Source organism: Diplotaxodon limnothrissa, linkage group LG23 (genome assembly GCF_057381915.1).
Source record: "Diplotaxodon limnothrissa isolate DT_005_m linkage group LG23, D_limnothrissa_male_GT1.1, whole genome shotgun sequence".
Lineage (NCBI taxonomy): Eukaryota > Metazoa > Chordata > Actinopteri > Cichliformes > Cichlidae > Diplotaxodon > Diplotaxodon limnothrissa.
Genome location: NC_140617.1, coordinates 4,266,013 through 4,278,752, shown reverse-complemented (window position 1 = coordinate 4,278,752; position 12,740 = coordinate 4,266,013). Strand labels below are relative to the sequence as shown.

Here is a 12,740-nt window from a genome sequence, read left to right as displayed (position 1 = left end):
CACCACTTCAGGGCGTAGTTTATCATAAACAGTTTATGCATTTAAATGAGCATCATGACATAAAAAGTAACGATTAGCCAATAAATGTTGCGATGGAAGATCGAAATGTCGTGTAACAAGTTAACAGTTCTATCTCATCTCAGGTTGAAGTTGCTGTGAGCCATTATGAACATAAATCTGACCCCAAGGCCGTGTCACCACGACTTCTTTACTTCTTTAAACACCCACATTTCTATGCATAAGGCATCATAATTCAAAGTCACAAAGGAGCCTACCAGCATTCAGCTTCAAACTCCATCTACCGTTCTTGAGACGCATACCTTAGTCACTCCAAAGTGATTCCCAGTCATTGTGAATGCAGCAACACTCGCTTTCTGTTGGTAAAATAACTTCCTTGTTCTGTTCAGGCAATGACTTCAATAACTGTAAGGAGCTTTCCAGACAAGTGCCATTTAAAATCAAAGCTTGTAGCAGAAGCAATCTACACTGCATTACCACTGATGGCTGAAAACTTTTATTTGACTAATATTTATGGAGAAATTCAACACTTTTCGGAGCGCACCCGTGTTTATGCAGAATCTGACCTAAACAAGAACTGATGTTTTGAAAATCAGAGACTTAGGTCCCATCAACCAGCTCACAGTTTCTGGTAACTGTTTTTATTGATCTATAAATGCAGAAAAACTGAACAGCAACAGTTTGGCGGGAGGGAAATAAATTAATTGCACCCAAAGAAATAGTGCCCGCATAAAAATGATGATTAAATATTCCTCCTGTGGAGGAAACTAAATCAAAGTGTACAGGTGTTTGCAGATATAGCGAAGCAGTGAATGTTTCATTTTAAAATAATCTATTCATCAAACATAAACAAATACACTGTTTACCCCAGTTTGTAATTCCTCAGCATTTAAAAAACAACTAATGGTTGTCAGCCGATTTTTTCTGTATGATCTCCAGGAGATGTGTGTTTACTGACATCATTTTTACTATGCTCCAGTCACAGAAAACAGTGCTTGGAGACAGCAGCACCAACACAATTTGAAGCTGCTTCGAAGACGGGGACCAGGTCTGCGATTGCTCGCAGTCACTTATCACTTAAAGACAATTACAGTAGCATGCAGTAAAAGATTCAATTCATTCAATTTTATTTATATAGCGCCAAATCACAACAACAGTTGCCTCAGGGTGCTTTATATTGTACAGTAGATCGTACAACAATAGATACAGAGAAAAACCCAACAATCATATGACCCCTTATGAGCAAGCACTTTGGCGACAGTGGGAAGGAAAAACTCCCTTTTAACAGGAAGAAACCTCCAGCAGAACCAGGCTCAGGAAGGGGCGGGGCCATCTGCTGCAAACATTTGGGGATGGAGTCTGCTATCACTTTGCAATTAAATGGGATCAAGTTGACAATTTTTATGCATTTTTTTGCAATACCCCAGTGATGAACTTTTGTCAAGAACAGAAATATCTTCCCAAAATACAGGCAGAGTTGCTGAAGGATGGCAATTTAGCTGCAAAATGACATGCATACTCACCAACCTCGGCTTCATATAGGAATATAAGGAGAGCTGACTTCCCTATTGCAAAAACACACATTACACACGACTGACTCAAATTAACTGTTATAAACGAGATGGTTATTATTTGAAAACGTTCACTAATCTGTCTGAGAGTGACTGCAGACAGTCCCAGTCAGACCACAGTTATTTGGAGACAGGTTGCCTTGCACCAGGCGACTTGTGCAATCGCATAACGAGTAATGTGGTTGCCTCCATGTTAAGGGTGTTGCACGGTCAACCTCTGGGCGACCGGTTGTTTACTGCAGCTGTTAGCAACAGGTATTAGCAACCACTGATTTTTCGTTGTTTCAAGGAGGTTGCTGTTTAATTTTCGCTCTAGTGTGACTGAGCCATTTGTGACCAAGAAATGTAGGCAACATCTCGACCCTGCACGTGACTAATGTTACTCTGTATATTATATCAAACAGTGTAAGAGTGTGAACTATATTCAAGATTTGAGGTATTTTTCCAGCGCTATTTGCGTGCTCAATTGGCTTAAGTAGATAAAATGTAACCTTTCTGTAAGGAGCCAGTTGCTTGTTGATATTAGAAGCTAGCGTTGCACACTGAGGCTCTATTCACACATTGGCAATAAAAATGTGACACATTATTTTCAGTTAATTTGTTGACAGGTGATTAATTAGAAACCAATCTCTCTCTCCATTGTAGAGGATTGTAATAAGATAGTTTAGCTTTCTGCCCAAAGGTTCTCAAAGGCTTTGCTCAGTTTTTTGTTTTTTTTTTTGGTTTGGTTGTTGTTGTTGTTTTTTTTTTAGTTCAGTATTGATTTAAATTACTGCCTGAGATTTTAAATGTCACTACTGATCACACTGAGAATCAGACACCTGCACTTCTTTGGCGCACTTTACATGATTGAATCAAAATAAGTCTCACCAGATTCCTGAAGTAAAATCAAAGGGATGAGGTCTCACAAGCTGGATGTACCTGACTGGTTGTTACTGGGGTAAAACTCAAACCTTACATCAGTAAATTTAAGCCAACAATAAACGTCGATCATAATCACTCCAAAAAGTGCACGTCGTCCTTCACTGTCATCACCGCTGTGCTCTTGTTTATGCTGCTTTGCTAATTTCAAACTGTCTCGCTGGGCATAATGATGGAGTTTCACACAGTGCAGTGGAGACAGTGTGGATCTTTTGTGTGCTCGCCGTGTCTTTGGGAAGTGCCCTTTATTGTAGCACAGGGAATATTGTTGCCAATTAATCAGTCAAAGACTCCCATTTGTTTTAGGAGTTTGTGTGGTTAATATTTATAAGGTAGCAGGAAAGAGGTCCCTACTTAGACGCGGAGAGTGTACTCAATTGCCTGTTTTATTTTCCATCCATCCATCCATTTTCTTCCGCTTATCCGGGGCCGGGTCGTGGGGGCAGCAGCCCAAGCAGAGAAGCCCAGACCTCCCTCCCCCCAGCCACCTATCCAGCTTATCCGGGGAAACACCAAGGCGTTCCCAGGCCAGCCGAGAGATGTAATCTCTCCAGCGTTTCCTGGGTCTGCCCCGGGGCCTCCTCCCGGTTGGACATGCCCAGAAAACGTCGCCCAGGAGGCACCCAGGAGGCATCCTTGTCAGATGCTCGAACCACCTCAACTGGCTCCTTTCGATGTGGAGGAGCAGCGGCTCTACTCTGAGCTCCTCCCGAATGGCCGAACTTCTCACCCTATCTCTAAGGGAGAGGCCAGCCACCCTTCAGAGGAAACCCATTTCCACCGCCTGTATTTGTGATCTCGTTATTTCGGTCACTACCCACAGCTTGTAACCATAGGTGAGGGTAGGGGTGTAGATCAACCAGTAGACCGGTACAGCGTCCACATCACTGCAGCCGCTGCACCAATCCGTCTGTTGATCTCTCGCTCCCTTCTCCCATCACTCGTGAACAAGACCCCGAGATACTTAAACTCCTCCACTTGGGGCAGGGTCTCGTCCCTGACCCGGAGTGGGCACTCCACCCTTTACCTACTCTGGGCAAAGGGTGGAGTGAGACCTGTTTTATTTTTATTTTTTCAAAGTTCACTTGGCATCAGCTTGAAACGTGCGTACATAGGTGGAGGACTGTAGTGTGGTGGGGTGCCAGGAGCCTCGGGTTCACCCTCTGGTGATAAAATTTGCATTGCTCAAACACAAGCAAACCCTCGCATACTCGTGGGTGCAGAATGTGTAGGACCACATTAAGATGCTCATTTTGTATTCTTATAATAGTGTAAGGGTTTGTTCCTATTAAAGCCACAGGAGCAGATGATGAGCTGGTGATACATCACTGCTTCCAGTCGTAATTGTTCATATGCATCTGTGCGTGTGTGTTTTGTGTTTTTTGACGTAGTAAATGTAATCGAGTAAAGCCCATGTGCGAATGAGACCTAAGCATTTGCTTATAAGCTGCTTGTAAACTTTCCCTCCATCCATCTCAAGGCATATTTGCTCAGACTGTTTCAGAAAATTCCATCATTTACCATCTGCAGCTGAACATTGGTCAGCAGGGAAAATGGCTGAAAGAGTCAGTGATGCAAGGAGCTATAATCTGTTCCCAAGCTACCCTGTTGTTTGTTTTGAAAATAGAGAAATGGAGAGGGAGGGGGGGAAAGAGAAGAGACCAAAGAAACAAATGGACCCATCTCCTTCCTAAAGCGTTGCTTTTCCAGCTCATTTATCAAAAGCAGGAGAAGAATTCTTTTTGATTGGCTGATTACCAGAAGCATTCATCACTGGCCGATGTATCCCCACCAATCTGACGTTGCCATTTTGGATAATTTGTTAAGGATGACAAAGAGGTCATTGTTGCTTTGGCTTATTTTTGACCTTTTTAATATTAGAAAATTAATTTTCTCCCCGAAACAAACGTATTAGGTCCTGTCACAGCATCCAGATTGATTTTGCACCTTGAAATCCTCCCTAATGCCCTACTTCTTCTACACTGACTGCTCCACACTCTCTTTTTCCACATCTGTCTCTTTTGTTCAACGGTCAGAATCGCCTTATGTGTGAAGTTAGCGACCTGTGTGTGCGGTTTGCACATCTATTTGTCTTTTTCTTCGCCTCTCTGTCTTCTCCCTCCCCTCTCTCTGTGTGTGTTAAAACGTCCTCTGGTGTCAGCCAACCATTTCTGATCCATTTCTGAGATTTACGGCCAATTTTTCCCCATCATCCCTGCGTCGTTTCTATTCCTCCAACATCCCACTCTTTATTCTCCCTCCGTTGGAAGCTGAATTGTCTGCTTTTCACAGGAAGATACAGATGAAGCTCTCATACTCTGGCGATTTTTATGCGATTTTTCGCAACTTAGTTCAAAGGATTTTACCTTATCTTAATTTTTAACATAATATTTCAGATTATTTTTTCTGCGGCTCCCCTCTTGCTCTCTTTTCTTATCACATTTTCCTCTCTGTACCTATTACGCTCCTTCGCTTCCCCTTCCTGTGCTTTCCTGGCAAGCCCTCCCAACAGATGTGACAGCTTATGTGACACTAAAAGGGCTGAAGCAGAGAGCTGCCTGTGCCCGTTCAGCCTGATTACAAGTCACCTCTGTGTTCATAAACAGACAAATACCACCATCAATTTGAGAGCATGATGCAGACTGAGAGGGCGAAGGAGAGAGGAGAAAATCAGATAGATGGAGACAGACGGTGGCAGAGTTTTGTGTCATTTACTCTCATCCATGAAGCAGGTCATGCCATCTGCCATGTTCTGTCACTTCTACATCATTAGTGGGTCACTAACCATGTGCCCCTGTGACCTGAATCAGCTCCTCTAACTAATGAAATAAGGGTTAGACTTTTACACTGTTTAAGTGTCATTATGTTAATTCCTTTCATGCGGGAAACTTTCCCCGGCAAGAATATTTAACGCTAACTTGGTTCCATAATAGAACAGTGCCTTCTTCATAGAAAATATGCTGTTAGGAATTGATTTTGCCACCTGACTTGGGTTTGGAAGTGACCATTTTCTGGAAAGACCTATCAAGTAAACTGGTTTATTCGATAAGGTCCTGTGTTGGAATCCAGGATCTAGCTGACCCCGTGTCTGCGTGGTTTCTCTCTCGTTCACAGTTGAAAGACATGTAGTTTGTGGGGTTAGGTTAGCTGATGATTCGACATCGCCCATAGGTCTGAATGGTTGTCTGTGTTAACCCTGTGGCAGACTGACCATCTTTCCAGACTTCCCTCGCTTGGATAAGCGGAAAAGAATGGATGGGTGGACGTATCCAGATATATGTAAGCACAGCAGGCCTCTACATTTTGAAGAAGTATGCAATACACCGCAAACAGAGACTGCTGGTGATTGTTTCCTATAGTGGTTTTTTGAAACATCTCTCATTGGTTTGTGGACCCCATTTTACATAAAACAGACGCAGCCAATAGGTGTTTCTAGATGACGCCTAGCAGAAAGTTAGCAGTCTGGTCAGAATCCAACTAACAATCAAAGTATCCAAGCTCCTGATAAATCCGCGGTTTGTTTAAATCTCTGAAGATGGAAATTAGGCTTCAGTCACAGAGGCCTAGAGGTTGGTTGTTGACCCCCTAGCAACCTCCAGGAAAAATGTGTATTCCTAGACCATTTGAGGAAAGGTTGCTGGAGGCTGCTGGCTGTCATTGAGTGAAATTGGTGGCAAAGAAGATGCTGCATCACAGATCTCCTCGTGATTGCTAGCAGATTACAGCGGCTGTCTGTAGCCTGCATGGAGGATGCCGACTTGTCAACACTTGCAAACTTCCTTACAAGTGGTGGTGAAAATGCCGCACAAGTCAGAACCAGAGACGTGATGGCTTCAAACTGAGCTGTGGCTTTTGAAAAAAGCTGGTTGCAGCGCTAAGACTCAACTTTTACTTTGAAAGCAAATCATCTGTTTCTGCTCAGAGAGCGATTAGCATCTTCCATCCAAACTACAGGCAACTCGGCAATCTGTTATCAACAAGACCAATCTCAAAGAGGTTTTCAGTGCTGTGCTACATACTCGTTTGTGACCAATTTCTCACAGCGACAACTACTAGCAACTTGCTAACGGTTTGGCTAGAACAAAATCTTTTTTTGCACCATTTTATTTAAGGTATTTATTTCACTCGCTGGGCCCACGTCCTCATTTGAGGCTTGACAGGGTTTTAGTAGGTAAAGGTGAATGGCTTGGACATGAACTGTGGTTTGGGGAAGGCCTCGAAGGGGACTGGCAGCGGCTCCCGGGCCTGGCAGATCCCCATGTACTAAGTAGAAGTGAAGACGTTAAAGAATTGAAAATGGGAGGGAGGAAACGAGAACAAACAGCTTGTAGAACTGGGGGAACATATATAGATGAGAACCGGGAGGAGCGTGTTTGGAGGCGTGGTCCTGCTCCTGAAATTCAGATACTTTATCTCCAGTTGCTTGCATCACGCTTACTTGTGCTGTATAGTTTAACAGGAGGAGTGGCTTCTGTTGGAGCCAGACTCAGGTCTCTTCTTTAGCTTTATTTTTCCACCCCTGAGCTCACGTTTAAAGTCCCTTCATTGTTTTTGAATGAATCAGCTGTGAACTTGTCAAAGGGGCTAGCAACGTCCCTTTCTTTGTAACTGCCAGTGCTTCATATACTGCCATATTGCAGACAGAAAAATGCACAACAGTCCTCCCACAGGTGTTATACTGGATAATTAATGTGGGATAAAATGCATTATGCTAGTAGACTTAACTTTTTTTCTCCTGAACAAGCAGCAGTTCCCCTTCTCCCCAAAAGGTATGCTGCTGATGCCAAGAGCTTTATTCAGGAGCTTGTAATCCTGCTTCAATCAGCTCCTTTTTCCTTTCCGTGTAAAGATAAGCCCAGCATTTACGGCCCTCATCGCACCCCCGCACCCTGCTCTAATTAATATGCAGCAGATAAGTACTTGTCTGACAAAATTCATTCATTTGACCTTCTAGGTTTTACACTAAACTGTTTTCCGCCACTGCAAGTTCACCGCAAGTTGAGAGTTCCCTGGAGTTTCTGCGGCTTTTGTTTCTCTCTGAGAGGTTTCATTTGGACACTCGCTCACTCTCTGTTTCTCTCTCTCGCACTCTCAAATTGTCTTCTGACTTTCTTTCAGTAGTCTCTGTTTCTTAATTGCCCCTAATTGCTTAATTACAATTTCAAATGAACAATTTTGGAGGTCAGAGCGGGTTGTTAATTGAAGCATCAATCACACTGGTGGGGCCTTCAGAACCGTCTCAGTTTGATTGGCAGGGCATTAGCTGAACATTGTATTAAGCATGGACATGACATTGTGGGGGTGCCATGGCTGTTACTGCCTCTTTTTTAGTGTCCTTCACAATATAGTGCGAAGGAGACCTTTGTAGCATGTGGCAACCATGTGGGTTTAGATTAGAGCATTGAAATGATAGAACTGAAGGTGATAGATCAATAGACAAGATAACTAACTCCCCCTGCTAACTAACAAACAGAAAGACAGACAAACAGAACCGATTACAGCTTCCTTCCTTTTGGGGAGAATAATATGTACACTATAAATCTAAGGAAAACAACGGCATGAAGGTATAATACAAAAATATGTGTGGGATCATATGCCTGACAGGTGTGTTCACCTGTCACAGAATGAAGAGTTATTACACAGCTTTATAGCGCTTATAGATTTATCAGGATTATCTGGTTGTCTCACTTTGTGAACATGAATATGTGAGTCAGGTAACTCAACTTCTCTCTTTACAGTGTTCCTGAAGCTCAGCTTTTTCTTCCATGAGTCTGTGGGCTCGCTTTCAGTCTCCAGAATAAATTGGCAAAAGGAATCTAGAAAAGGCAGTCAGTATACTTTGTGTACTTTGGGGCATGGTTTGTTTTTTACTCTAAAATTAAGTTGCTGCAGATTAATAATCTCTACATGCATTACGTTATGTTGTTGAGGTCATGGGGGGAAAGGAGCCATCGCAGCTAGAGTGAGCCAATTCATCGCAAGGTTAACACACAGAAACGGACATCAATCCACACCCATGTCGATGTTTATACAGCCAGCTGTCAGATAAACTAACGTGTATGTGTTTGGGGTTTGGGAAGAGGCAGGATAACAATAACCCAACAACATTTAAGATGAATTCTTAGTTGATAAGATATTATTTTGTCTTCTGGCCTCAAGAGACATTGCCTAGAGTCAGCTGGCAGGCTGTTCACAGTGTTATTTATAATAGTTTTTGCATTTCTACATACATTTGATTAAAGTGTACACACACCTAAGGCTCACTGTTATTCCACACAGCCATGTAACACCCGTTTAACCTCTAATCTTCACCCAATCTACCATTTACCTGCTTGCCCGCCCTCCTCCAATCTAGCCGTTTCTACCTTCTCCTCCTCTTATTCCTCTCACTCCTCCCCCTCCACATATGGGGAGAGCCAGGAGATTATTAGGCTGGTTTCCCCGGCTTTGCCTGGCACACCTTGAGCTTCCTTTCCTGCTCTCTCCCTTTCTGTACTTTCTCCATCTTCCTCCTGATTTGCTTTTGAATTCTTTGCCCTCGCTCTTTTATTTTTACCTTTTATTTTACTTTAAACATACATATGCATGTACATATACTTAATACACGTCTCCCTCCGCCTCCCTCCCACCACCACCACCGCTGCTCAGTTGGCTGCATTTACCTTCGTTCCATCTTGCTCTTTTTTTTGTTTGTTTTGTTTTTCTCTTGTTTCTCCCTTCCTCTCCCCACGCTCCCCCTACCCCACCCAACCCTACCCTCTCCTGCTGCTGTTCCTCTCCTCTGGGGCTCCATCCATCAGGTTGTCGGGGGCTGCTAGCGGCCGACTCCCAGCCACCATATTTCACCGCCAGCCAGCCAAGCAGCTGACAGCACAGCCACCGCCAGGAAATTGCTTTGGCTGTGAGCGGAATTTCAAACACAGGCACACTGCGTCGCTTGGGCCGCCCAAGCACTGCTTCCCTCTCTCTCTCTCTAGTCTCTCTCCTGCCAATCTCCCTACACACATCTCTATGTCTCTCTCTATCTCTTTCTGTCTTTCTCTCATTTTCGCCCTCTCTCTGTTCATCTTTATATACTTATTCTCTCCTTTTCTCTCTCTTTCCACCCCCATCTCTGTGCTTTTCTGTTTTCCCACCGCTGCCCGACTGTCTCTCCACACACTCACACATACGCACAGCCATGCGCATTGTTTTCCTTATATGCCTTTTGTCCATCTTTGCTGTTCCCTTCTCCTTTTGGGTTTTCCTACCTCCATCCTTCCCTTCTTCGACCCCTCATTCACTCCATACCCTCTTCTCTCCTTTTCCATCCTTTCATTCTTCCATCCCTCCTCCTCTTTACGACCCACAGGGGAACAAGGTGTGGTAGGGAATCGTTAATGAGCCGAGTGGGAAGGAGGGAGGGGAAGAGATAAAGAAGGAAAAGAAGCAGAATGAAAGGATAAAAGTAGGAAAAGGGGAACAATGTGATAAGATAGAGGAGGGAGAGAGGAGGGATGGCGCTGGGGGGTGTTGCTCTGGAGTTAAGGGTCTGGAGGTGTGTGTGGGGGGGGGGGGGGTGGGGGGGGGTTGTGTGAGGGCTTGTGTGCTTGCCCTTGTCAGAACCAGTGTAAGACTGCTGAAGTGAGAAGGTTTTAGCCAAGTGAGGTCATATTTGCCAGTCCTCTCACCACACCTTGTTTCGCTTTAGGATTCCAGTTCAGGAATTATAATCTCAGTGTGAGATAAAAGCAGGTCTGTGTTTATTTTGAATTGTATATAGTTAAATTACGCAGCATGTTGTCATTTATTGAGAGAAATGCAAAAACCAGATAAACCGCTACTGCCAGATAATACTATAAATACTACCATCCACATTTTGAGTGATGCTTTGACAATTAGTGTGTACTAGTGTGTCTTAATAACTTGAAATGGCACAAGAAAGAAAATCTGCAAGTCAGTCACAGCTGTAGAAAACAAAGGTTTGAATGTGGAAAGAAGAAAAAATTGAATACTTTTACAATAATTATATACTTTAATGTTTCCAGGAGCCATCTAACTATTGTTCTCAGTTTGTAGACAATCACACCCATTAGCAGTGCTTTCAGAAATAGAGTGAATTTACTCTTTGTGTCACACTCAATTATTTTTCTGTGTGAACTTCATGTTGTCACGTGTTTTAATTAAACGCCATTTGAATTAGTGTGACTGCACTTCTTTAAATTGGCTGTTCTGATCTGCACTCTGATTGTTGACTCAAAAAAAAATCAAATCTTGTGACGTTGCACAAATCATGTTAAATCTTTCAAACTGGAATGTTGTGATTCTCACAGCTGGTAGGTAGAGTCGGTGTTTGTGGGAGGCATCTGGAGTAATACTCATGTATGATGATGGTCCTGCATCTTGTCATATTATAGCAAAGGTTGTAGCTGGAGGTCAGAAAAATATGTCATTTATTTGTATCATAAGATAAAAGTCTCTCTCTCTCAAACTCTGTGTGTGTGTGTGTGTGTGTGTGTGTGTGTGTGTGTGTGTGTGTGTGTGTGTGTGTGTGTGTGTGTGTGTGTGTGTGTGTGTGTGTAGACTGAGTGATAGCAGAGTCAAGCTGGAGAAACAGATCTTATCAAATCCATTTTACACAGAGTGTACTAGAGAGAAAAGACATTACACTCTCAATATGAAGTCGGTATTAACCTGATAAATACATTTGGTGTGCGTGATGAATCTGCGACGTCCACCTGAGCGTGTGTATTTTCACGATATTGCTCTTGGCTCACCCGACCATGTACGTACTGAAACCGTGCCCTTCAGAAGGACAGCCTGATGGAAGTTATGTGTGGGTGGTTGGCTCCTTTTAGGTATCAGCGTATTTTCGGTGTCTGGAGGGTTTTGTTGTCATCCCATGGGTGAAAGCCTCTCTCCGGCGAAGTATCCCCAGAGCCGAGAGAGGACTTTCCTTACTCCCAGTGGAGAATCTCTGATGTGGAGTGTTGCTCACTGACAGAAAAGTATCCCGGCTAACCTGATGTTTTTTATCATCTGTCTGTTTCCCTGTCCCTCTGTTCTCTTTCTCTTTTCCTCCATCAGAGAGTCAGTTTGGAGTTCTACATTGATGTTCATGCCCACTCCACTATGCTGAACGGCTTTATGTATGGCAACGTGTTTGAGGACGAGGAGCGCGTCCAGAGACAGGCTGTCTTCCCCCGACTGCTGTGCCAAAATGCGCCAGACTTCTCCTTTGTAAGTGATACAGACAGACAAGTGGGCTCGGGACCAAAATTACACCAGCTTCGGCCTTCGGGTTAGCTTGAAATGAGAACATGAAATAGTCATATCTCAGCAAATTCTGGCAATGCTGTGTTCACCGAGGCACTTAATTGCCAACTGCTGCAACCTTAGTGGCAGTCAGTTGAGAACTTACGTAGCTTGCAATGGGTACCTTTCCGTTTTTACTGCATGCCTTTGAGGTAAGATGTTGATTTTAAATAAAAACACCTGCTTGGTTTTAGGTGAGAGGAAAATACAGACTACACACATATTAATTAAGAGTGTGCTTTGCAAAAATATGAAAATATCCTCTGTATTTTCGCCTGCGTAGAGGATTTACTGGCAGGGGAAATCCACAAGAATTGCAGTAATTTTTTTAAATGTTGTGTTATACGAGGTTTCAGTGCCTCAAGCAAAACAGACTTTCGTTTTAATCAGAAACGGTCAGAAATCTATTTAGATTTCAGTCAAATGGGATAATGCAAATTTGCTGCCTTTACTGAACAGAGTCGTACGCAGACCCACTCTGAGCATAGATCGTACAAATGCATGCATTCCAGAAACGATTTTCATCTTGTCCAAGGATTCGAGGAAGGGTGAAGGGAAGGGGAGCAAAAAGAGGGAACGCTGAAGCATAAGGATTACGAGAACAACAGCTGGAATGCTTTTTTGCATAGCGTTCGGGTTTCCTGGAGTCCTAAAGAAGTAAAATCTAAAAAGGATTCTCAATTGTGTAAAAATGCATATACTCATAATGGTGAATGTGCATTTATGTTGTATCCAAGCACAGAAAACAAGCAGAAGGTCATGACGAAGCACAGGACTGTAAGTAGGCCAGGAGACTCTGTGTGAGTGACGCAGGTGTTCTGCTAAAGCGCCCTCCTAGGTGGCTAAAACTGAGTTTATTTTGGACGGGAAGGATTGTGCAAACCGAAGGGGGTGAGGAGGAGAAACAAAGGACAACAGCAAAAAAGAACAGAAGGG

General features: G+C 43.4%; 1 protein-coding gene across 2 annotated transcripts in view; it reads left to right on the top strand.

Moving 5' to 3' along the window:
- agbl4 (AGBL carboxypeptidase 4) overlaps positions 1–12,740 on the top strand; it is a 348,823-nt gene that overhangs the window by 318,190 nt on the left and 17,893 nt on the right. Inside the window, exon 10 of one of the 2 annotated variants that reach the window (XM_085349015.1) lies at positions 11,577–11,729. In XM_085349015.1, coding sequence (XP_085205141.1) covers positions 11,577–11,729 — 153 coding nt within the window. The remainder of the gene's footprint in view (positions 1–11,576; positions 11,730–12,740) is intronic. The other variant, XM_085349016.1, reaches the window with a different exon arrangement.